The sequence below is a fragment of the Balaenoptera physalus genome, assembly GCF_965194825.1.
Source record: "Balaenoptera physalus genome assembly, chromosome: 15".
Taxonomy (NCBI): Eukaryota; Metazoa; Chordata; class Mammalia; order Artiodactyla; family Balaenopteridae; genus Balaenoptera; species Balaenoptera physalus.
In genome coordinates, this window is record NC_138894.1 from 44370629 (window position 1) to 44398362 (window position 27734).

The 27734-nt window shown below is 37.3% G+C and overlaps 1 protein-coding gene across 29 annotated transcripts in view; it reads left to right on the forward strand.

The window, feature by feature from the left end:
* WDPCP (WD repeat containing planar cell polarity effector) overlaps window positions 1-27734 on the forward strand; it is a 420975-nt gene that overhangs the window by 185976 nt on the left and 207265 nt on the right. The window contains exon 13 of one of the 29 annotated variants that reach the window (XM_082426592.1): window positions 9116-26682. The exons of the other annotated variants lie outside the window; for them this stretch is intronic. Within the exon in view, the coding sequence (XP_082282718.1) occupies window positions 9116-9341 (226 nt within the window). The 3' untranslated portion in view covers window positions 9342-26682. Of the gene's footprint in view, window positions 1-9115; window positions 26683-27734 lie in introns of those variants that run through there. 29 annotated transcript variants of the gene reach the window in all.

A 27734-nucleotide genomic window follows, 5' to 3' on the forward strand; every position in this document is an offset into this window, starting at 1 on the left:
ATGTGCTTGTTAGCCATCTGTATGTATTCAGTTCAGTTTCTTTCATCAATGTCTTACAGTAAAAGTACAGGTCTTTTACCTCCTTAAGTAGACTTATTCCTAGATATTTTATTCTTTTTCATGCAGTGGTAAATGGAATTGTTTTCTTAATTTCTCTTTCTGATAGTTCATTGTTAGTGTATAGGAATGCAACACATTTCTGTATATTAATTTTGTATCCAGCAACTTTACCAAATTCATTGTTTGGCTCTACTAGTTGTCTGGTGGAGACTTTAGGGTTTTCTATATTATAGTTTCATGTCAGCTGCAAATAGTGAGTTTTACTTCTTCCCTTCCAAATCTGAATGCCTTTTCTTTTTTTTTTTCTTCTCTGATTGCTGTGGCTAGGACTTCCAATCCTATGTTAAATAGAAGTGGTGAGAGTGGGCATCCCCTGTCCTGATTTTAGAGGAAAGGCTCTCACCTTTTCATCACAGCGTATGATGTTAGCTGTGGGTATATCATATACTGTCTTTGTTGAGATTTGTTCCCTCAGTGTTGATGAGAGTTTTTATCATATATGAATGTTGAATTTTATCAAATGCTTTTTCCACATCTATTGAGATGATCATTTGATTTTTATTCTTCCTTTTGTTAATGTAGTATCAATCACATTGATTTGTGAATATTGAACCATCCTTGCATATCTGGAATAAATCCTACTTGATCATGGTGTGTGATCCTTCTAATATATAGTTGGATTCAGTTTGCTGATATTTTGTTGAGAATTTTTGCATCTATCTTCATCAGCAATATTGGCCTGTAATTTACTTTTTTTGCTGTGTCTTTGTCTGGTTTAGGGATCAGGGTAATGCTGGCCTTGTAGAATGGATTTGGGACTGTTTGCTCCTCTTCAGTTTTTTGGAATAGTTTGAGAAGGATAGGTAGTAGCTCTTCTTTACATGTTCAGTAGAATTCCCCTGTGAAGTTGTCTTGTCTTGGATTTTTGTTTGATGGAAGTTTTTATTTTAATTACAAATTCACTTTCTCTACTAGTTATCATTTTGTTCTGTTCAGATTGTTTGCTTCTTCCTGATTCAGGCTTGGCAGGTTGTATGTTTCCAGAAATTTGTCCCTTTTTTCTAAGTTGTCCAATTTGTTGGCATGTAACTGCTCATCGTATTCTCTTATGGTTTTTTTTGTATCTTTGTTGTGTTGGTTATTATTTCTCCTCATTGATTTCTTATTTTGTTTATTTGGGTTTTATCTCTTTTCTTCTTGATGAGCCTGGCTAATGGTTTATCAATTTTGTTTATCTTTTGAAAAAAACAGCTCTTTGTTTCATTGATCTTTTCCATTGTTTTTTTCCCCTCCATTTTATTTATTTCCTCTCTGATCTTTATTATTTCCTTCCTTCTGCTGACTTCTGGCTTCATTTGTTCTTCTTTTTCTAATTCTTTTAGATGGTAGGTTAGGTTGTTGGTTTGAGATTTTTCTTGTTTCTTGAGGTGGGCTTATATCACTATAAACTTCCCTCTTATAACTCCTTTTGCTGCATCCCATAGATTTTGGAAAGTTATATTTCCATTTTCATTTGTCTTGCATTTTCTGATTTCCTGTTTCATTTCTTCATTGACCTATTGGCTTTTTAGTAGCATGATGTTTAGTCTCCATGTGTTTGTGCTTTTCCCATTTGTCTTTCTGTAACTGAGTTCTAGTTTAATACCTTTGTTGTCAGAAAAAAATGCATGATAAAATTTCTGTCTTAAATTTATTGAGACTTATTTTTTGGCCTAGCATGTGATCTATTGTGGAGAACGTTCCATGTGCACTTGAAAAGAATGTGTATTCCACTGATTTTGGATGGAATGTCTTATAAATATCTATTAAGTTCAACTGGTCTAAGATGTCATTTAAGACCACTTTTGCCTTATTAATTATCTCTCTGGGTGATCTGTCCATTGATGTATGTGGGGTGGTAAAATCCCCTACTATTATTGTACTATTGTCAATTTCTCCCTTTATGTGTACTAATATTTGCTGTATATATTTATGTGCTCCTGTATTGGGTACATATATGTTGAGTGTCATATACTGTTCTTATATTGATACCTTTATCATTATATAATGCCCTATTTTGTCTTTTGTTACAGACATTGTTTTAAAGTCTATTTTGTCTGATATGAGTATTTCTACCCCGCTTTCTTCTTTTTTTCACGTGCATGAAATATCTTTTCCCATCCTCTCACTTTGTCTATGTGTGTCTTTAGCTCTAACGTGAGTCTCTTGTAAGCAGCATATAGATGGGTCTTGGGTTATTTTTAAATCCGATCAGTCACCCTTGTCTTTTGATTGGAGCATTTAGTCCATTGACATTTAAAGTAATTATTGATAGGTATGTATTTATTGCCACTTTACTATTGTGTTGGCCAAAAAGTTCATTTGGGTTTTTCTGTAATACCTTAGGTAAAAATCCGAACGAACTTTTTGGCCAACCCAATGCTTGTGCTCTGGTTGTTTTTTGTAGTTCTCCTCTGTTCATTTCTACTTATTTTTGTTTCTTCCCTTGTGGTTTGATGATTTTCTTTCTTGGTATAGTTCTTTTCCTTTCAAGTACTTTGTGTATCTTTTGTAGGTTTTTGACTTGTGGTTACATGAGTTTCATATATGTTCACCAAAAATTCTATCTACTTGTTTTAAACTGGTAGCCATTTAAGTTCAAACACATTCTAGAAGATTTACATTTTTTTCTCCACTCCCCTACATTTTACATCTTATCCCGTAACTGTTTATTATAGTTATAGTTGCTTTCATAATTTTTTGTCTTTTAATCTACTTACTGGCTTATTTAAGTGATCTTCAATCCTTACTATATATCTGCCTTTCATAGTGGGATTCCTTTTCCTATATATTCTTACTTCCTTTCCATTTAGAAAAGACCCTGCAACATTTCTTTTAGGGTAGGTTTAGTATTGATGGATTCTTTTAGTTTTTGCTTGTCTGAATATTTCTTTCTCTCTCCTAAGATTCTAAATGATAATCTTGCTGGGTAGTGTATCCTAGGTTGCAGGTTTTTCTCTTTCAGCACTTTAAATATATCAAGCCATGCCCTTCTGTCCTCCAAAGTTTCTGCAGAAAAATCAGCTGATAACCTTATGGGGCTTCCCTTGTGTATGACTCTTTGTTTTAGTCTTGCTACCTTTTGAGTCATCTCTTTATCTTTAACTTTTGCCATTTTAATTATGATATGTCTTAGTGTAGATCAGTTTGAGTTCATCTTGTTTGCAACTCTGTTCTTCTTGTACCTGGATGTCTGTTTTCTTCTTCAGGCTTGGGAAGTTTTCACTCATTATTTCATTAAATACATTTTCAACCCCCTTTCTGTCTCTTCTCTTCTGGGACTCCTATAATGCAAAAGTTGGTATGCTTGATGTTATCCCAAAGGTCCTTTGAACTGTTTTTATTTTTAAAAATACGTTTTTCTTTTTGCTGTTATGATGGGATGGTTTCCATTATTCTTTCTTCCAGATCACTTCTGTGTTCTTCTGTATCACTTAGGCTGCTTTTCATTTCTTCCAGTGTTTTTTGTTTTGTTTTTGTTTTTTTGTTTCAGCTGTTGAAATCTTCATTTTTGATTGGATCTTTTTATATTTTCTTGTTCCTTTGTAAAATTCTGTGTTCATCTATTCTTTTCCCTAATTCAGTTAGAATTCTTATTACTAATTTTTTGAATTCTTTATCTGGTCAGTTGTTTACTTCTGTTTTATTATTTAATTTTTTCAGGGGTTTTCTTTTGCTCTTTCAATTGAGACCATTTCTTCTGTCTTCTCATTTTGCTTAACTTTCTCTGTCTTTATGAATTTAGGTGAAACAGGTACCTACTGTGGTCTCGAAGGGCTGTCCTTATGTGGAAGTGTACCTATACAGTCTGTGTGTGCCCAGTGGCTTTGGTGGGAGAACTGGATTTTATGTGAACACAAGTTATGTCTTTCCTTAGGGTGTGCTGGCAGATGTCACCCACCTTGGTAGGAGGTGGGGATGGAGATGGAGGGGCTAGAGCCTGAGCCAGATGTCAGGTGGGACTTCCCCTCTGCTCAGTGCCTGTCACTGCTCTATCGAGGGTGGGGTCAGATCCCAAGTTGCTGGAGTATAATCCCTGAGGGTCGAGTCCAAACTGGCTCTGTTCCCTTTAAATCTGTGCTCTAACTTCTCCCAGCATTGGCACCCTTGCCCCAGAGGGGAGCGGTGCTGGAACAAGAGGGGCCTGTGCAGGCTCTCGGCCTGTGATGAGACATGGGCTGCTTCTGATGCACTGCCTTTGCAAGTGCCAGTAATGGCCTCCCGCTCCCTGCTCAGATGCTTCTTTGGGTCTAAGGCGTCTTCATCCCTCAGAGCCATTCACTCCCCTCAGCTTCTGCCACCCCTGCCATTGTGTGGAGCTGCACCATAGGGAAGGTGGGGCCCTGGAGGCACTTGGTGTGTGTTGGTGCGCAGGCTGTGGTAGTCGGTCCTCAGTAAGAGATGGGTACTACTACTACTGATGTGCTGCCTATGTAAGTGCCAGTGATTGCTGCCCTGCCCTACTCAGATGCTGCTTAGGGTCTGAGTTGCCTCTGCATCTCACAATCATGCTCTCTCCTTAGTCGTGGCAGCCTCACTTCAGTGTAGAGCTGTGATGTGAAGTTAGCAGGGCTGGATCATTCACTTGGCTCAGGCTAGGGTGTGCACTAGGGTGGTTGTGTAAAACTGGGCAGCCACTTGAGCACTTTTTAGTCTGCCCTTTCTGTCCTGCTTCAGGACACAGGCAACACACATGCTTCTCACAAGTGGAGTCCAGGCTTCCCACAGCCCTCCTTATTAGTACCACTGGCACTCCAACCAGCCAAGGGGGCTTTCTTCCCTGTGTTGGACATCAGGGCTGGGGTGCCCAATATGTGGCTCAAACTGCTCACTCCCTAGGGTAGGTGTCCACCTGTGTAATCTCTCTTTTCCTCTGAGTCCCCCGCCAGGGTCAGGTCCCGACCTGATTGCTTCTTTTCCCTTCTTACCCGATTCCATGTGTATCTTTTTTTTTACAGATTTCGTTGTACAGGAGACTCTTTGCCAGTTTTTAGTTAGTTTTCAATGAAAATTGTTCCACATGTGGATGTATTTTTGATGCATTCATGGGGGTAGGTGGGCTCCATATCCTCCTATTCTGCCATCTTGATCCTAACCTGATTTCCTCATACTTTTAAGGTTCTTTTCAACCCTGAGATTTTATGATCCTATGTTTCTCAGGCTCCTTTGAGTAGAAAAATAAAATCTCTGTTCCTAAGGTAACCTTTTCCTAGTTAAGGTTTTAAGTTTTCCAAGTTCTAAGTGAACAGTTATGGTATATCAGTGTAAGTCCTGAATAGTGGCACACATAAATAGTTCAGTGTAGATTCAAATAACATTGACAACAATGTTTACCTGACATATTTAATAATATTCATAATTATAATCTTGTTATGTAATAGCCAGATTCTTGCATGTATCCATTTCTTTTTATTACTGCATAGTATTCCATGGTATGGTTCTACCACAGTTTGTTTTACCATTCATCCTTTGAAGATTGAAGGAGATCTGTGTTGTGTCTAGTTTTGGGCTATTATGAATAATGCTGCTATAAACATTCATGTACAGGTTTTTATATGAACATGTCTTCATTTCTCTGAGATAAATGCCCAGGAGTGCAGTTGCTGGGTTACATGGTAGTTATAGGTTTAGTTTTTTTAGAAAAGCCAAACTGTTTTTCAGAGTGGCTATATTTTATGTTTCAACATGCACTAAATGAATGATTCACTTTCTCCACACTCCTGTCAGCATTTGGTGTTGCCACTATTTTGTATTTTAGCCATTCTGAGAGATGTGTAGTGATATCTCATTGTGGCTTTAATTTCCATTACCCTAATGGATTATGAAAATATTTTTCATACAATTATTTGACATTAGTAGATCCTCTTTGATGAAATGTCTCTTAATACCTTTCACCATTTTCTAACCTTTTTTTTTTTCATTGTTAAGTTTTGAGAGTTCTTTATTTTAATACTTAGCCTTTGTCAGATAGGTAGTTTGCAGATATTTTCTTCATCTGTAACTTGTCTTTCTATACTCTTAACAGGGTGTTTGGCAGAGTGAAAATGATTAATTGTGATGACATCCAGTAGCTCAGTTTTCCTTTTATTAATACTGCTTTAGGTGTCAAGTCTAAGTCTTTGACTAGCCTTATATACCAAAGACTTTCTCTTATATTTTTCTTCTAAAAATTTTATAGTTTCATATTTTACATTCATAAGACCATAATCCATTTTGAATAAATTTTTGCATAAGTGAGAGATTTGGGTTTAGGTTCTTTTTTTCCTCCGACATCCAGTTGTTCCTGCACCATTTGTTGAAAAGGTTATCCTTCCTCCATTGCATTGCTTTTGTACCTTTGTCAAAAATCACTTGGGCATATTCATGTGGGTTTATATCTGGTTTCTCTATTTTACTCCATTGATCTTTGTATCTGCCCTTTTGTCAATACCACACAGTTTGACTACTGCAGCTATATGAGTCTTGAAATCAGGTAGACTGAGTCTTCTCATTTTTTTTCTGCTATTCTCATTCGTTTATCTTTCCATATAAATTGTAGAATGATCTTGTCTAAATCTAAAAGATATCCTGCTTTGATTTTGATAAGAATTGTGCTCAACTTGTTTATATCAACTTGGGCATAATTGACACCTTTACTATATTGAATTTCCAATCCATACATGGTATGTCTCTCCATTTATTTAGATATTTGATTTTTTCACCAGCATTTTGTAGTTTTCAGCATACAAATCCCATACAAGTTTTCCTTAGATTTATGTCTAAGTATCTTTTTTGACTAATTGTAAATGGTATTGAATTTTTAATTTCAGTGTCCACATGTTCATTGTTACTGTATAGAAATACAATTGATATTTGTATGCTAATTGATCCTGTGGCCTTGATGAATTCAATTACTGATTTTAGGAGCTTTTCACAAATTTCCTTTCATTTCCATTTCTTCTCTTATTGTGCTGGCTAGAACTTCTGGCACTTTGTTGAAAAAGAGTGGTTAGATTGGACATCCCTTTCTTGTTCCAGTGTTAGGGGAGAACATTCATCTTTCACCTTTAAGAACAATGTAGGCAGAATCTGCTCCAAATATTTCTTTAGTTTTTGAAAAAACTATTCATTCAATCAACAAATATTTATTTACTTTGTGCCACCCACTATGCTAGGAGTGCAGAATAGAGCTCAAAGCTCTCTCACGTTGTGTCTGCTGAGGCTGTAACCCCATGCTTAGTATAATTTAGGGTCAATGGTCATGATCAGTTTCAGGATACTCCAGTTTATACATGTATTATCTCATTTAGCTATTTTAACCATGTATTATGTTTTTTAGTCTTTATTACTTTATATGAGCCACTATGTAAATCTGACATATTCTGCTTCCCCATCTTATCACTTTAATACAGTTTATTTCTTTTTCAGTGACTTGCCTGTAGTTACTTCTGAAGAATTTTAACCTTTTCTGACTACATGTAGTTAAGGTCACTATGAATTCTGATCTGGTCTTTCTCAGTGCTACATATATCCCCTTCCTTTCTTCCGTCTTGTCCTACCATGAAAACACTCTCATGAGATCTGCAAGGAAGAGGGACATACTTTTCATTGATTTACCAAGTTCCTGTTCCCAGAGTTAAAATTGTTAATATCACATATATACAATTGACATTTATCATTAGAATATAGTTCATTCTTAATCCGAGCTGTGACAGTGGGTTCTCTGAGCTGACTGTGTGTGTAGTCATCCTGATAGGTTGGCTGAGTAAAACATGGCTTTCCTGTTAAGTTTAAATGATCACTACAGTGAAAGACCTACAGCTGGAATGGAAGAAAGGCTGCAGAGAATTACAAAAATAAAGAATGGGATTTGGCAGACTTGGGCTTGAGCAAAAGAAGTGTGAAACAACAGGTGCCATGGGTTGTTATCAGCATTTTAAATTAACATGTTTTCAGCCTGAAGCACTTTGCTGAGAATGCTTCACTGTGTCTGTAAACAGAGATAAACACAGACAGTTGAGAAGCAGCTAAATAGTAAGATGTTAGTAAAACATAAAGGTTTTCCTTGAGAGGAAAAAATATTGGAGGTTACTAACTGGATATAGATGTCTAAGGGAAACCCCTATAAAAACTGTGTTTTTAAACCATTTATTTTGAGATTTAATATGTATAGACAGGAACACTAAAAGGTGTGAAAAGACATAATCCATAATAATAAAAGTGTTTACCTCTGCTTATAACTTGGCTTGGGACTTGGAGGTGATTCTGAGGGGGTTTATGCTTTATCTGCATTGCTTGAGTTTTGAAAAGGAGAAGATATTTGTGTATTAAGTTCATAATTAAAAAAATAAAAGACAAAATCCCAAATCTGTAAGTTTGGCAGTAGGTATTATGGAATTTCAGAAGTTTTCATGTTGAAAATATGGAAAGAATTAAGAAAATTTAAAACATCAATAAGGGTTTAGGCAAGGGAGTAAAATTACTGTTCTTGATTGGCTTTTGTTGGATAGAAAAATGTTCACTAATGTCATCTAACCATATGATATCAAGTGCTTAAATTTCTTCAACAACCATTCACTAAGACACAGACTTCTATTATTTGGCCTTTAGTCTAATGAAAAGCTGAAGTTTGGTTTGTTTTGCATTATTTGGGGAAAAATTTTTTTGGAAATGTTTAAATAGATACTACTTTTTAACATATATATAAAGCTACCAATCTGACTCTCCTAAGAAATGTTATTCTGTAAGGTACAATTTTAAAAATCATGGAATTTACCTATCGGGGGCATTTTGGTTATTTCAAGCTGGGGCTATTACAAATAAAGCTTCTATGAACATTCATATACAGTTTTTGTGTAGATGTGAATTTTCACTTCTTTGTGATAAATGCCTAGGAGTGCTTGCTAAGTCATATGCTAGGTTGTGTGTGTTTAGTTCTATAGGAAGCTGCCATACTGTTTTTATTTTTTATTTTTAAAATTATTTATTTTATTCATTCATTTCTGGCTATGTTGGGTTTTTTTTTTGCTACGCGCAGGCCCCCCACCGCGGTGGCCTCTCCCGCCGTGGAGCATGGACTCCAGGTGTGCAGGCCTCAGCAGTCACGGCACACAGGCCCAGCAGCCGCGGCTCGCGGGCTCCAGAGCACAGGCCCAGTCGCCCCGCAGCACGCGGGATCCTCCCAGACCAGGGTTCGAACCCGTATCCCCTGCACCGGCAGGCGGACCCCCAACAGCCACGCCACCAGGGAAGCCCCATACTGATTTTAGAGTGGCTATGTCATTTTGCATTTCTACTAGAAATGTGTCAAAAATCCAGTTTCTTGTCACCCTTGCCAACACTGTCAAAATTTTTTATTTTATATGTGTAATGATGTTTCATTGTGGTTTTTATTTGTATTTTCCTGATGGCTAATGATGTTGAGGATCTTTTCATATGTTTATTTCCCATCTGTATATCCTCTGGTGAAATATCTCTTGATGTCCTTTGTCTATTTTCTAATTAGATTGTTTGAAAATATACTTTTTATAAGTTTATAGATATGCTTTGGGAATGAAAGTTTATATTCTGTAAGCATCAGAGAAATAGTGCAAGACCATTTGATGGGAGATTGGTTCAAGATGGTGGAGTAGAAGGACGTGCGCTCACTCTCTCTTGCGAGAGCACCGGAATCACAACTAACTGCTGAGCAATCATTGACAGGAAGACACTGTAACTCACCAAAATAGATACCCCACATCCAAAGACAAAGTAGAAGCCGCAATGAGATGGTAGGAGGGGCGCAATCACAATAAAATCAAATCCCACAACTGATGGGTGGGTGACTCACAAACTGGAGAACAGTTATACCACAGGAGTCCACCCACTGGAGTGAGTGTTCTGAGCCCCATATCAGGCTTCCCAACCTGGGGGTCCGGCAACAGGAGGAGGAATTCCCAGAGTATCAGACTTTGAAGGCTAGCGGGGTTTCATTGCAGGACTTAGACAGGATTGGGGGAAACAGAGACTCCACTCTTGGAGGGCACACACAAAGTAGTGTGCGCATCAGGACCCAGGGGGAAGGGGCAGTGACCCCATAGGAGAGTGAACCAGACCTACCTGCTAGTGTTGGAGGGTCTCCTGCAGAGGTGGGGGATGGCTGTGGCTCACTGCGGGGACAAGGACACTGGCAGCAGAAGTTCTGGGAAGTACTCCTTGGCATGAGCCCTCCTGGAGTCCGCCATTAGCCCCACCAAAGAGCCTGTAGCCTCCAGTGCTGGGTCGCCGCAGGCCAAACGTCGAACAGGAGGGGGGGACTCAGCCCCACCCATCAGCAGACAAGCAGATTAAAGTTTTATTGACCTCTGCCCACTAGAGCAACACCCAGCTCTACACACCACCAGTCCCTCCCATCAGGAAACTTGCATAAGCCTCTTAGATAGCCTCATCCACCAGAGGGCAGACAGCAGAAGCAAGAAAAACTACAATCCTGCAGCCTGTGGAATGAAAACCACATTCACAGAAACATAGACAAAATGAAAAGACAGAGGACTATGTATCAGATGAAGGAACAAGATAAAACCCCAGAAAAACAACTAAATGAAGTGGAGATAGGCAAGCTTCCAGAAAAAGAACTCAGAATAATGATACTCAGGATGATCCAGGAACTCAGAAAAAGAATGGAGGCAAAGATCTAGAAGATGCAAGAAGTGTTTAACAAAAACCTAGAAGAATTAAAGAACAAACACCTAGAAGAATTAAAGAACAAACAAACAGAGATGAAGAAACAATAACTGAAATGAAAAATACACTAGAAGGAATCAATAGCAGAATAACTGAGGCAGAAGAACAGATAAGTGACCTGGAAAACAATATGGTGGAATTCACTGCTGCAGAACAGAATAAAGAAAAACGAATGAAACTAAATGAAGACAGCCTTAGAGACCTCTGGGACAGCATTAAACTCACCAACATTCGCATTATAGTGGTCCCAGAAGGAGAAGAGAGAGAAAAGACCCGAGAAAATATTTGAAGAGATTATAGTCGAAAGCTTCCCTAACATGGGAAAGGAAATAGCCACCCAAGTTCAGGAAGCGGAGAGAATCCCAGGCAGGATATACCCAAGGAGAAACACGCCGAGACCCATAGTAATCAAATTGACAAAAATTAAGGACAAAGAAAAATTATTAAAAGCAACAAGGGAAAAACAACAAATAACATACAAGGGAATCCCCATAAGGTTAACAGCTGATTTCTCAGCAGAAATTCTACAAACCAGAAGGGAGTGGCATGATATATTTAAAGTGATGAAAGGGAAGAACCTACAACCAAGATTACTCTACCCGGCAAGGATCTCTTTCAGATTCGACAGAGAAATCAACAGTTTTACAGGCAAGCAAAAGCTAAGAGAATTCAGCACCACCAAACCAGCTCTACAACAAATGCTAGAGGAACTTCTCTAAGTGGGAAACACAAGAGAAGAAAAGGACCTACAAAAACAAACCCAAAACACTTAAGAAAATGGTAATAGGAACATACATATCGATAATTACCTTAAACGTGAATGGATTAAATGCTCCAACCAAAAGATACAGGCTCACTGAACGGATAGAAAACAAGACCCATATATATGCTGTCTACAAGAGACCCACTTCAGACCTAGGGACACATACGGACTGAAAGTGAGGGGATGGAAAAAAATATTCCCTGCAAATGGAAATTGAAAGGAAGCTGGAGTAGCAATCCTCATATCAGACAAAATAGACTTTAAAATAATGTTACAAGGGACAAGGAAGGACACTATATAATGATCAAGGGATCAATCCAAGAAGAAGATATAACAATTACAAATATATATGCACCCAACATAAGAGCATATGCAAACAGCTATAAAAGAGAAAATTGACAGTAACACAATAATACTGGGGACTTTAACACCTCACTTACACCAATGGACAGATCATCCAAACAGAAAATTACTAAGGAAACACAAGCTTTAAATGACATAGCAGACCAGATAGATTTCATTGATATTTGTAGGACATTCCATCCAAAAGCAGCAGATTACACTTTCTTCTCAAGTGCACACAGAACATTCTCCAGGATAGATCACATCTTGGGTCACAAATCAAGCCTCAGTAAATTTAAGAAAGTTGAAGTCATGTCAAGCATCTTTTCTGACCACAATGCTATGAGATTAGAAATAAATTACAGGGAAAAAAACATAAAAAACACAAACACATGGAGGCTAAACAATATGTTACTAAATAACCAAGAGATCACTGAAGAAATCAAAAAATACCTAGAGACAATGACAAAGAAAACATGATGATCCAATACGTATGGGATGCAGCAAAAGCAGTTCTAAGAGGGAAGTTTATAGCAATACAATCCTACCTCAAGAAACAAGAAAAATCTCAAATAAACAATCTAACCTTACATGTAAAGGAACTAGAGAAAGAAGAACAAACAAAACCCAAATTTAGCAGAAGGAAAGAAATCATAAAGATCAGAGCAGAAATAAATGAAATAGAAACAAAGAACACAATAGCAAAGATCAATAAAACTAAAAGCTGGTTCTTTGAGAAGATAAACAAAATTGATAAACCTTTAGCCAGACTCATCAAGAAAAAGAGGGAGAAGACTAAAATCCATAAAATTAGAAATGAAAAAGGAGAAGGTACAACAGACACCGCAGAAATACAAAGGATCATAAGAGACTACTACAGCAACTCTGGTAACAATACGGACAACCTAGAATAAAAGGACATATTCATAGAAAGGCATAACCTTCCAAGACTGAACCGGGAAGAAATAGAAAATATGAACAGACGAGTCGCAAGTAATGAAATTAAAACTGATTAAAAATCTTCCAACAAAACAAAATCCAGGACCAGATGGCTTCACAGGTGAATTCTATCAAACATTTACAGAAGAGCTAACACCCATCCTTCTCAAAGTCTTCCAAAAAATTGCAGAGGAAGGAACACTCCAAAACTCGTGTTAGGCCACCATCACCCTGATACCAAAACCAGACAAAGAAACTCCAAAAAAAGAAAATTACAGACCAATATCACTGATGAATATAGATGCAAAAATCCTCAACAAAATACTAGCAAACAGAATCCAACAGCACATTAAAAGGATCATACACAATGACCAAGTGGGATTTATCCCAGGGATGCAAGGATTCTTCAATATACGCAAATCAATCAATATGGTACATCATATTAACAAACTAAAGAATAAATACCATATGATCATCTCAATAGATGCAGAAAAAGCTTTTGACAAAATTCAACACCCATTTATGACAAAAATTCTCCAGAAAGTGGGCATAGAGGGACCTACTTCAACATAATAAAGGCCATATACGACAACCCCACAGACAACATCATTTTCAATGGTGAAAAACTGAAAGCATTTCCTCTAAGATCCGGAACAAGACGAGGATGTCCGCTCTCGCCAGTATTATTCAACATAGTTTTGGAAGTCCTAGCCATGGCAGTCAGAGACGAAAAGAAATAAAAGGAATACAAAATGGAAAAGAAGAAGTAAAACTGTCACTGTTTGTAGATGACATTATACTGTACATAGATAATCCTAAAGACGCCACCAGAAAACTACTAGAGCTAATCAACAAATTTGATAATGCTGTAGGATACAAAATTAATGCACAGAAATCTCTTGCATTCCTATACACTAACAACGAAAGGTCAGAAAGAGAAATTAAAGAAACAATCCCATTCACCATTGCAACAAAAAGAATAAAACACCTAGGAATAAACCTACCTAAGGAGGTAAAAGACCTGTACTCAGAATACTATACGACACTGATGAAACAAATAAAAGATGACACAAACAGATGGAGAGATAAACCATGTTCTTGGATTGGAAGAATCAACATTATGAAAATGACTATACTGTCCAAAGCAATCTACAGATTCATTGCAATTGCTATTAAATTACCAACGGCATTTTTTACAGAACTAGAACAAAAAAGTGTTAAGATTTGTATGGAGACACAAAAGACCCTGAATAGCCATAGGAATCTTGAAGGAAAAAAACGGAGCTGGAGGAATCAGACTCCCTGACTTCAGACTATACTTCAAAGCTACAGTAATCAAGACAATATGGTACTGGCACAAAAACAGAAATATAGATCAATGGAATAGTATAGAAAGCCCAGAGATAAACCCACGCACCTATGGTCAACTAATCTATGACAAAGGAGGCAAGGATAGTCAGTGGAGAAAAGACAGTCTCTTCAATAAGTGGTGCTGGGAAAACTGGACAGCTACATGTAAAAGAATGAAATTAGAGTACTCCCTAACACCATACACAAAAATAAACTCAAAATGGATTAAAGACGTAAACGTAAGACTGGACACTATAAAACTCTTAGAGGAAAACATAGGAAGAACACTTTTTAACATAAATCACAGCAAGATCTTTTTTGACCCACCTCCTAGATTAATGGAAATAAAAACAAAAATAACCAAATGGGACCTAATGAAACTTAAAGGCTTTTGCACAGCAAAGGAAACTGTAAACAAGACGAAAAGACAGCCCTCAGAATGGGCGACAATATTTGCAAATGAATCAACAAAGAAAGGATTAATTTCCAAAAGATATAAACAGCTCCTACAGCTCAATATTAAAAAAACAAACAACCCTGTTAAAAAATGGGCTGAAGACCAAAACAGACATTTCTCCAAAGAAGACATACAGATGGCCAAGAGGCACATGAAAAGCTGCTCAACATCACTAATTATTAATGAAATGCAAATCAAAACTACAGTGAGGTATCACCTCACAGCGGTTAGAATGGGCATCGTCAGAAAATCTACACACAACAAACCTGGAGAGGGTGTGGAGGAAAGGGAACCCTCTTGCACTGTTGGTGGGAATATAAATTGATACAGCCACTATGGAAAACATTATGGAAGTTCCTTAAAAAACTAAAAATAGAATTACCGTATGACCCAGCAATCCCACTACTGGGCATATACCCTGAGAAAACCATAATTCAAAAAGACACATGCACCCCAATGGTCATTGCAGCACTATTTACAATCACCAGGTCGTGGAAGCAACCTAAATGCCCATCGACAGATGAATGGATAAAGAAGTTGTGGTACATATATACAATGAAATATTACTCAGCCATAAAAAGGAATGAAATTGGGTCATTTGTAGAGACGTGGATAGAGCTAGAGACTGTCATACAGAGTCAAGTAAGTCAGAAAGAGAAAAACAAATATTGTATATTAACGCATGTATGTGGAATCTAGAAAAATGGTAAGGATGAACCGGTTTACAAGGCAGAAATAGAGACACAGATGTAGAGAACAAACGTATGGACACCAAGGGGGGAAAGTGGGGGTGGAGGGGGTTGGTGGGTTGAACTGGGAGATTTGGATTGACATATATGCACCAATATGTATAAAATAGATAACTAATAAGAACCTGCTGTATTAAAAAAAATTAAAATTCAAAAAACCACTTGATGACATTTTGGATGCTTAAATGCAGATATACGTTCCAGAATGATGTGGTTGGATTATGCTAAGATCCAAACATTGGGATGATAGTATTGAGATATGAACAGAAGAGGGAGAGAGGAGAAAAAATGGAGGGGAGGGAGAGAGGAGAGAAAATGGGAGGGAGGGAGACAGCATATAGAAAAAATAGGGGCAGTAAGGAAGAGATTCAGATAGAGATAATAGGAAGAATGAAGAAAGAGGATAAGTAAGAGACATAATGGCTCCAAGGAGAAAGATGTAATATGTCAAAACTAAGTACACCCTAGGAACAAGGGCTTTTCTCAGGGGCCAGAAAGTGTCTCCAGGATTAATGGAAAGTGGGGACTGAGGCAGACCATATAGAAGACTGGGGGATTTTTTAAATGCGTTGTAATCTGCAAAATAGAGAAGAGTTTGACTTCCTGTGAAATGTATCTAAGCATCTAATTGGTGGAGTTGAAAGAGAATTGGAGTCATCCCAGTTCTGTCAAAGAGTTAAGAAAATAGGTGACCAGTTCTTTATCTATAAAATGGAAAATCAAATCACCTGCCTCTCCTATCTCTTGGGAGTATAGTATCCAATAAAGCAATTATTAGAAAACGCCTTTACATCTGTAAGGTACTCTACAAATTAGAATTGTGATTGCTAATTTTCAAAACCATGGAAAATAGGAGCAGGACTGAAATAGTAAATGAATGCAAATACAACCATGATTTTTAAAAAGTATTCTGCAAACTTTTATTAAAAAGAGCTAGTGCAGTTTTTCATTAGTATAACTATCATTATATACCAACTAGGACACAGCAGGAGTCTACATTCATGTCAGATTCACCTTATTTGTAAGAAATGAACACAAGCTTCCAAGGTACAGAGCTAGTGCCCTCAAGCTGGAGAATGTCATCCCTGTATGTGTGTCCCTGGTCTTACTAGAGGCAAGGAAAAGGGTCTGGCACACAGATTGTCTTAGTCCATTTGGGCTTCTGTAACAAAATACCCCAGACTGGGTGGCTTATAAATAACAGAAATTTATTTCTCGTAGTTCTAGAAGTTCAAGATCGAGGCACTAGAATGGTCACGTTCTGGTGAGAGCCCTCTTCCTGGTTCATAGCCAGCACCTTCCCACTGTGTCCTCACATGGTGGAAGAGGTGGAGGATCTCTCTTAGGCCTCTTTTATTAGGGCATTAATTCCATTCATGAGGACTCTGCTCTCATGACCTAATCACCATCCAAAGGGCCCACCTAATGGTCCTGATACCATAATTAGGTTTTCAGCATAGAAATTTGCAGGGGACACAAGCATTCAGAACATAGCAGACATCATGTGCTTTCTGCTGTAGGAGATACTGCTTCCAGGCTCCTCTCCTCCTTGCTAGTAACTCAGATTAAATTAGAACACTGAATGGTGTTCAAGCTTTTAGCTGCTGTATTTTCGAGTATAACTTTATATGATCCCCAAATTTATTCACCTCATGATAAGTTAAACATCTGCTCAGTTTGTATGCTGTCTACTATCAGGTTATCATATTGTTAAAAGGTATTGGCACTAAACATTGAAAATGGCTTCTTATTTCTTCTTTATTTTTTTTGCTGCATTGGGTCTTAGTTGCAGCATGTGGGATCTTTGTTGAGGTATGCGGGATCTTTCATCGTGGTGTGCAGTCTCTTCATTGCGGTACTCGGGCTTCTCTCTAGTTGTGGCATGTGGGCTCCAGAGCGTGTGGGCTCTGTAGTTTGCAGCACACGGGCTCTCTCTTTGAGGCGCGTGAGCTCAATAGTTGTGGCGTGCGGGCTTAGTTGCCCTTCAGCATGTGGGATCTTAGTTTTCCCTGACCAGGGATCAAACCCACGTCCGCTGCACTGGAAGCTGGATTCTTTACCACTGGACCACCAGAGAAGTCCCTTCTTATTAATTTCTGAAGCACATTTATTGCTGCATATTAATTTATCACATAATTTCATAACATTGGTTGGGAGAGGAGATTATATTTAAGATAAGAAATGGGAAGGATAGGAAAGTGTTAAATATTTAACACTGTTCCAACATCTCTTTAAACTAAGTAGATAAAGATATTTAGCATTTTTCATTGTTTCAAAACAGTATTTTATTGTGTAACCAAATTTTGGGCTAGAAAGCAGGGGAGGAAGGAAAGGTCTAAAGTATACAAAATGACTATTTGCATTTTTGTAGGTAAAAAAAGTGTGATAGAAGCTTATAACTTGCCTTATTGTGCCTCAGAAATGCCTGTGAATTGCCAGGAGACTTCCAAAGCCTTATATAAATCCAAAAAGCAAGAATCCAATTCAGAGCCCAAATGGAGCAGGCAGGCAGAGCTTTACCTATTCCACTACAACCCCTCCTCTTCAAAATACTTTATACTATGCTCTGCAGAAAAAGAGGCTTAGACCCCCAGAAGAGATGCAGAGTAGCACTCACCTACTCACAATGTAAGCCTTAAACCCACACCTACCAGAAACTGATGATGGGGCGGCTCAGCTACAGCTGTTAGAGAAGGAGCATGTGCAAAAGAGAAGTACACAATGTTACGGGGAGGAAATTCTTTACCCCATAAACTCCCTAGTTTGGGCCTTTTGGAAAATAATGGCTGGGATCTAGTCTGTTTTCTCAATGTGATCTGGGAGAGCCTACAACTTTAACCGAGTGACTCTGGTATTGTTATTTATTTTTTTTAATTGACATATAAGTTGATTTACAATGTTGTATTAGTTTCTGGTGTACAGCAAAGTGATTCAGTTATATATATATATATATATATATATATATATATATATATATATATATATATATACACACACACATACATACACATATGTGTGTGTGTGTGTGTATACACTTTTTCATATTCTTTTCCATTATAGTTCATTATATGATATATTGAATATAATTCCCTGTGCTATACAATAGGACCTTGTTGTTTATCTATTTTATATATAGTAGTTTGTATCTACTAATCCCAAACTCCTAATTTATTCCTCCCCCACCCCCTTTCCCCTTTGATAACCATAAGTTTGTTTTCTATGTCTGTGAGTCTGTTTCTCTTGTGTAAACATGTTCATTTGAATCATATTTTAGATTCCACATATAAATGATATCATATGATATTTTTCTTTCCTGTCTGACTTCACTTAGTATGATAATCCCTAGGTTCATCCATGTTGTGGCAAATGGCGTTATTTCATTCTTTCTTATGGTTGAGTAATATTCCACTGTATATATGTACCATATCTTCTTTATCCATTCATCTGTTGACGGACATTTAGTTTGCTTCCATGTCTTGGCTATTATAAAAAGTGCCACTATGAACATTGGGGTGTATGTAGCTTTTTGAATTAAAGTTTTGTCTGGGTATTTGCCCAGGAGTGGGATTACAGGATCATATAGTAGCTCTATTTTAGTTTTTTTGAGGAACCTCCACACTGTTCTCCATAGTGGCTGCACCAATTTACATTTCCACCAACAGTGTAGGAGGGTTCCCCATTCACACCCTGTCTGGCATTTATTATTTGTAGACTTTTTAAATTGAATTTTTATTTCATATTGGAGTGTAGTTGATTTACCATGTTGTATTACTTTCAGGTGTACAGCAAAATGATTCAGTTATACGTATACATATATCCATTCTTTCTCAGATTCTTTTCCAATATAGGTTATTACAGAATATTGAGTAGAATTCTCTGTGCTGTCCAGTAGGTCCTTGTTGATTATGTTTTATATATAGTAGTGTATATACATTAATCCCAAACTCCTATTTTATCCCCCCACACACACATTTCACCTTTGGTAACCATAAGTTTGTTTACTAAGTCTGTTAGTCTGTTTCTGTTTAGTAAATAAGTTCATTTGTATCATTTTTTTTAGATTCCACATATAAGTGATATCATGATATTTGTCTTTCTCTCTCTGACTTTCCTCACTTAGTATGATAATCTCTAGGTCCATCCATGTTGCTGCAAATGGCATTTCATTCTTCTTTATGGCTGAGTAATATTCCATTGTATATATGTACCACATCTTCTTTATCCATTCCTCTTTTGATGGACATTTAGGTTCCTTCCATGTCTTGGCTATTGTAAATAGTGCTGCAGTGAACATTGGGGTGTGTGTATCTTTTCAAATTATGGTTTTCTCCGGATATATGCCCAGGAGTAGAATTGCTGTATCATATGATAGTTCTATATTTAGTTTTTTAAGGAACCTCCATACTGTTCTCCATCCTGGTTGTACCAATTTAAATTCCCATCAACAGTGTAGGAGGGCTCCCTTTTCTCCGCATCCTCTCCAGCATTACCTGTTTATAGACTTTTTGATGATGGCCATTCTGATTGGTGTGAGGTGACACCGCATTGTAGTTTTGAATTGCATTTCTCTAATAATTAGCACGTTGAGCATCTTTTCATGTGCTTTTTAAAGGCCATCTGTGTGTCTTCTTTGGAGAAATGTCTGTTTAGATCTTCTGCTCATTTTATGATTGAGTTGTTTGTTTTTTTGATATTGAGCTACATGAGCTGTTTGTATATTTTGGAGATTAATCCCTTGTTGGTCGCTGCATTTGCAAATATTTTCTCCCATTCTTTGGGTTGTCTTTTTGTTTTGTTTACGGTTCCCTTTGCTATGCAAAAGCTTTTAAGATTAATTAGGTCCCATTTGTTTATTTTTGTTTTTATTTTCATTACTCTAGGAAGTGGATTGAAAAAGATATTGCTGCGATTTATGTCAGAGAGTGTTATGCCTATGTTTTCCTCTAAGAGTTTTATAGTGTCTATTCTTACATTTAGGTCTTTAGTCCATTTTGAGTTTATTTTTGTGTATGGTGTTAAAGAATGTTCTAATTTCATTCTTTTACATGTAGCTGTCCAGTTTTCCTAGCACCACTTATTGAAGAGACTGTCTTTTCTCCATTGTAGAATCTTGCCTCCTTTGTTGTAGATTAATTGGCCATAGGTGCATGGGTTTATTTCTGGGCTTCCTATCCTGTTTCATTGATCTATATTTTTGTTTTTGTGCCAGGACCAAAGTGTTTTGATTACTGTAGCTTTGTAGTATAGGTTGATGTCAGGGAGCCTGTTTCCTCCAGCTCTGTTTCTCTTTCTCAACATTGCATTGGCTACTTGGGTCTTTTGTGTAGCCATACAAATTTTAAGATTTTTTGTTCTAGTTCTGTGAAAAATGCTATTGGTAATTTGACAGGGATTGCATTGAATCTGTAGATTGTCTTGGGTAGTATAGTCATTTTGACAATATTGATTCTTCCAATCCCAGAACATGGTGTATCTCTCCATCTGTGTCATCTTCAATTTCTTTGATCAGCAGCTTATAGTTTTCAGAGTACAGGTCTTCTGCCTCCTCAGGTAGGTTTATTCCTAGGTATTTTATTGTTGTTGATGCAATGGTAAATGGAATTGCTTCCTTAATTTCTCTTTCTGATCTTTCATTGAATGCACGAGATATCTGTGTATTAATTTTGTATCCTGCAACTTTACGAAATTCATGGATGAGCTCTAGTAGTTTTCTGGTAGTGTCTTTAGGATTTTCTATGTATAGTATCATGTCATCTGCAAACAGTGGTAGTTTTACTTCTTTTTTCCCAATTTGTATTCCTTTTATTTCTTTTTCTTCTTTGATAGCCATGGCTAGGACTTCCAAAACTATGTTGAATAAAAGTGGAAAGAGTGGACATCCTTGTCTTGCTCCTGATTTTAAAGGAAATGCTTTCAGCTTTTTACTGTTGAGAATGATGTTAGCTGTGGGTTTGTCATACATGGCCTTTATTATGTTGAGGAAGTTTCCCTCTATGCCCACTTTCTGGAGAGTTTTTTTTTTTTTAATCATAAATGGGTGTTGAGTTTTGTCAAAAGCTTTTTCTGCATCTATTGAGATGATCATATTGTTTTTATTCTTCAATTTGTTAATGTGGTTTATCATACTGATTGATTTGTGGATACTGAAGAATCCTTGCATTCCTGGGATAAATCCCACTTGATCATGGTGTATGATCCTTTTAATGTGTTCCTGGATTAAGTTTGCTAATATTTTGTTGAGGATTTTTGCATCTATATTCATCAATAATAGTGGCCTGTAGTTTTCTCTTTTTGTGGTATCTTTTTCTGGTTTTGGTATCAGGGTGATGGTGGCCTCAAAGAATGAGTTTGATGGTGGCCTCATAGAGTGAGTTTGGGAGCATTGCTTCCTGTGCAATTTTTTGGATGAGTTTCAGAAGGATAGAGGTTAACTCTTCTTTAAATGTTTGATAGAATTCACCTATGAAGCCATCTGGTCCTGGGCTTTTGTTTGTTGAAAGTTCTTAAATCACAGTTTCAATTTCATTACTTGTGACTGGTCTGTTCATATCTTATATTTCTTTCTGGTTAAGTCCTGGGAGATTGTACTTTTCTAACAATTTGTCCATTCCTTCTAGGTTGTCCATTTTATTGGCATGTAGTTGCTTACAGTAGTCTCTCATGATCCTTTGTATATCTGTGGTGTCAGTTGTAATTTGTAATTTTATTGATTTGAGCCCTCTCCCTTTTTTTTTCCTGATGAGTCTGGCTAAAGCTTTACCAATTTTGTTTATCTTTTCAAAGAACCACCTTTTAGTTTCATTGATCTTTTCTATTGCCTTCTTCATCTCTATTTCACTTATTTCTGCTCCAGTCTTTATGAATTCTTTCCTTCTACAACCTTTGGGTTTTGTTTGTTTTTCTTACTCTAGTTGTTTTAGGTGTAAGGTTGTTTTCTTACTCTAGTTGTTTTAGGTGTAAGGTTATGTTGTTTGTTTGAGATATTTCTTGCTTCCTGAGGTAAGATGGTATTGCTAAACACTTTCCAAGAGTGGAGCCTTTGTTTCCCCCAGTCTTGTGGAGCTCCTGCATTCAAGCCCCACTGGCCTTCAAAGACATATGCTCCGGGGGCTCCTCCTCTCGATGCCAGACACCCAGGCTGGGGAGCCTGATGTGGGGCTCAGAACTCTCACTCCTGTGGGAGAACCTTTGTGATATGATTACTTTCCAGTTTGTGGGTCACCCACCCAGCGAGTCTAGCATTTGATTATATCACGAATGTGGCCCCCCTACCTTCTCACTGTGGCTTCTTCTTTGTCTTTGGGTGTAGAATATCTTTTTTGGTAGGTTCCAATCTTTTTTATTGATGGTTGTTCAGCATTTAGTTGTGATTATGTGCGAGGAGGTGAGCTCAAGTCCTTCTGCTCCACCATCTGGTGTCAGACTCAGGGCTTTGGCTTTGACTGGGAGAAATTTCTATCCATGGTGGCACCTGATTGAAGCTGCACACCAGTGAGAAAGACCCAGTCCACTCCCTTTGTAGACTTTTTAACAATGGCCATTCTGACTGGTATGAGGTGATACCTCATTGTATCTTATATTTGCATTTCTCTAATAATTAGTGATGTTGAGGATCTTTTCATGTGCCTATTGGCCATCTGTATGTCTTCTTTGGAGGAATGTCTATTTAGCACTTCTGGCAATTTTTTGAGTGGGTTGTCTGTTTTTCTGTTGTTATTGAGTTGTATGCACTGTTTGTATATTTTGGAAATTAAGGCCTTGTCTGTTGCATCATTTGCAAATATTTTCTACCAGTCCATAGGTTGTCTTTTCATTTTGTTTATGGTTTTCTTTTCTGTGCCAAAAGCTTATAAGTTTGATTAGGTCCCATTTGTTTATTTCTGCTTTTATTTCTATTGCCTTGGGAGACTGACCTAAGTAAACATTGGTATGATTTATATCAGAGAACATTTTGCCTACGTTCTCTTCTAGGAGTTTTATGGTGTTATGTCTTGTTTAAATCTTTAAGCCATTTTGAGTTTATTTTGGTGTACGGTGTGAGGGAATGTTCTAACTTCATTAATTTACATGTGGCTGTCCAACTTTCCTAACATGACTTGCTGAAGAGACTGATTTTTTCTCCATTGTATATTCTTGCCTCCTTTGTCAAAGATTAATTGAACATAGGTGTGTGGATGTATTTCTGGGCTCCCTGTTCTGTTCCTTTGATCCAGGTGTCTGTTTTTGTGCTGATATCACACTGTTTTGATTACTGTAGCTTTGTAGTATTATCTGAAGTCTGGGAGGGTTACGCCTCCTGTTTTGTTCTTTTACCTCAGGATTGCTTTGGCAATTCTGGGTCTTTTGTTGCTCCATATAAATTTTGGGATTATTTGTTCTAGTTCTGTGAAAAATGTCATGGGTATTTTGATAGGTATTGCATTAAATCTCTAGACTTCTTTGGGTAGTGTGGCCATTTTAACAATATTAATTCTTCCAATCAAGGAGCATGGGGTATCTTTTCATTTCTTTAAATCAGCTTCAATTTTCTTTATCAATGTTTTATAGTTCTCCATAGTGTACAAGTCTTTTACCCCCTTGGTTAGGTTTGTTCCTAAGTATTTTTTGATGCAATTTTGAAAGGGATTTTTTATTGTTTTTACTTTGATATTTCATTGTTAGTGTAAAGAAATGCTACATATTTCTGTATGTTATTCTTGTATCCTGCTACCAAGGTGGATTCATTTATCAGTTCTAGTAGTTTTTGTGTGGAGTCTTTTGGGTTTTCTATATGTAGTATCATGTCAACTGCATATAATGATAATTTTACCTCTTCCCTTCCAATTTGGACACCTTTTGTTTCTTTTCCTTGTCTGACTGCTGTTGCTAGGACTTCCGATACTATCTTGAGTAAAGTGGTGAGAGTGGGCATCCTTGTCTTGTTCCAGATTTTAGCAGAAAGGCTTTCAGCTTTTCGCCGTTGAGTATTATGTTGGCTGTGAGTTTGTCATAAATAGCTTTTATTATGTGAAGTTATGTTCCCTCTATGCCCACTTTGGTAAGAGGTTTTATCATGAATGGATGTTGGATTTTATCAAATGCTTTTTCTGCATCTATTGAGATGATCATGTAGACCATTCTCTAGGACACACTACATCCTAGGACACAAAACAAGCCTCAGAAAGTTTAAGAGGATAGAAGTTTTTTCAAGTATCTTTTCTGACTACAATGTCATGAAACTAGAAATCAACCACAGGAAGAGAAAAAAAAACGAAACGATTACATGGGGACTAAACAACATGCTACTAAAGAAAACCAATGGGTCAGTGATGAAATCAGAGAAAATTAAAAAATATCTTGAGACAAATGACAGTGAAAACACAAGCATCCAAAATCTATGGGATTCAGCAAAAGCAGTCCTCGGAGGGAAGTTCATAGCGATACAGGCCTTCTATGACGCCACCATCACCCAGGTACCAAAACCAGATGAAGGCACTGCAAAAAAAGAAAATTATAGGCCAATATCTTTGATGAATATAGATGCAAAAATTCTCAACAAAATACTAGAAAACCAAATCCAATAATACATAAAAAAGATCATATGCCACGATCAAGTAGGATTCATCCCAGGGTCACAAGGATGGTTCACCATATGCAAATCAATCAATGTGAAATAGCACACCAACAAAAGAAAAGTCAAAAATCCTGCTATTGTTAAGTAAAGAGGAGTACCATTCTGAGTGAGCAACCACAGGGTACACAGGTGGTCTAGTCAATCAGTTTTTATGAGCCCCCTTCATTCCAAATGTACTTTTTTCCTTCAAATGATGAAAATCAGACTGTTTATTCCTAAGACAAATGACTTCAAATGTTTCATTTTAATATAGATTTGTATACTTTTTTATGGGGGATAAAAGGAAAGAAACCACCTTAGAGTTTTCTTTCCAGGGGCTTCCAACTACCATTCAGTATTTATTGATTAATAAAAATGCTAAGAAACTTTAATTTTTTGCATATCTTATTTTGTACCAGAAATAGTTTATCTTTGAAAATAATCTGTATATATATAGAGAGAGATAGGGGTAGTAGAAAATACTCAAATCCAGTGGTTACTTTGACACAATACAGAATAGCTGGAAATTTTAGCTGGGTTTCAAATATACTAAAATAATAAAATTATTATAGGAAAATAAAATTTTAGTGCTTTATGACTTAAAAGTAGTATATATATATTTAAACTGAGATCTAAATTATTTTACTTTTTAAATTGACATCCTATACAAAAACCGTAAGTTATAGTTTTAGTAAAGCACCAGGGACTTCTGACAAACTCATGGTTCTAGAATAAGTCAGAAACTTTGAGCTATATCGTTACTTCTATCCATACTTCACAGACAAAATTTAACATGCGCAGATTTATTAATCACAAGTTTTCATTCCTATTCTCAACATACACGTATCGAAGACAGGAGAAACTGGAGGCAAGCTCAGTTTAAGTTTCCATGAAGTAACTCTGAAAAACATTTCCCAATACTTTTTATAAACATGTCCTTCTCCCAGCATGTTTTACAGGCTGATACTGGTATTTCATCAACTCAGATGTTATGGGAAGTCTTGATGTCCTTAGAACCAGAATATGTTGACACACATGTTGTCAGAAATCCTAACCAAACAGTTCTCTTGAGGGGAATATCCTTGGTTAAGCAGTAGTGCTGAAACTCTCCTTTGTCAGGCCTTATCGTTTCACTTATGTCCTTACTTTTAACATATACTTGCTGCCATTAATTTAGAGGTTTGTATTTTAATTTTTTTGTACTGATTTACTAGCACAGAATTATTCTTCAACTTAGCATTTTTTTAAAAATTTATTTATTTTTGGCTGTGTTGGGTCTTTGTTGCTGCGCACGGGCTTTTCTCTAGTTGTGGTGAGCGGGGGCTACTCTTCATTGCAGTGCACAGGCTTCTCATAGTGGTGGCTTCTCTTGTTGCAGAGCATGGGTTCTAGGTGCGTGGGCTTCAATAGTTGTGGCATGAGGGCTCAATAGTTGTGGCTTGCGGGCTCTAGAACTCAGGCTCAGTCGTTGTGGCGCACGGGCTTAATTGCTCCACGGCATGTGGAATCTTCCCGGACCAGGGCTCAAATCCGTGTCGCCCGCATTGGCAGGCGGATTCTTAACCACTGCACCACCAGGGAAGTCCAAGCATTTTTTATATATTATAATGTCAGTAGTCATATCACAACATACTGTTATCCTCAATGTCCCTGTGAGAGCAGTGAATAACTTCTACCATTATGTTAATGACAATAAAGTCAGTCTCTTACAGTTTACTTATCATAGCTGGCAGAAGAAGGTCTCAGAAATAATATCTTTAATAAATATTATAATACCAGAAATCTAATTACTATATGCCATCTCAGTAATCATCAAAAGCAATTATGAATAGCCTCTCCAAAGTATTGAGGAGGATGTACTAGTTACGAATGCTCACTGAAGTCCTAATTTACAGCTCTAGTATAGCACTTACAGACTAAGGTTTAGTCAGTTGTGTAGATAGCATGCAATAATTTTTGAAAAGCCCAAGCTTTGGAGTCAAACAGGAAAGTCAGGAGAGAAAGAGCCCCAGAAATCTGCACAAGGATCACCTTGAATCTTTGGCTGAACACTAACCTGTGCATGCATAGAGTGAGATTTCACACTGTGGGCAAAGGACAATGACAGGACAGGTCCATTTCTCCCAGGAATCCCTGCTGTATCATTTATTGGCTGGGAGCAGCCTGTGGGGAATGTAGCCTCAGTGTAGATGCAGTGATGAATCTGACATCATGGCAGCTGGAGCTATTGGCTTATTTGTTTTCCTGAAGTTAGAGATCTGAGAAATGCATTCTTGTGATACCACTATCCACCATTTGTCTGTATAGATCTTTTTATCCACAGCAACTACTCCATGGAAACTGACTGGAGACAAAATGGGAGGTTAGTGAGTTAAACTGCATCCACTGTTGCTGCAGTTCATCTCAGAGTTGCAAGGTACTCATCCTCTCCCTCATCTGCTATCCATTTTATTTCTCCTTGCACAGTTTGCCATAGCACTCAGGCATTTCCACTTCATTGAGTATTGGCCTTTTTTTTTTTTTTCAGGCTACTAAGAGCCATTCTAGCAGCAATTTATACCATCCTTTGGGGTCCTTGATAGGATATTAAATTCAGTATCCTGAAAAAGTGCCACCCACGTTAATGAATTATTTATCCAGTCTTCCATTCCAACTCCCCTGATTCTGCTGGCACATGCTAGCTAATTCTTTCAACTCTTTAACTGTGTGGTCTCCTAGCTTATCAAGTCCAGCATATTCTCA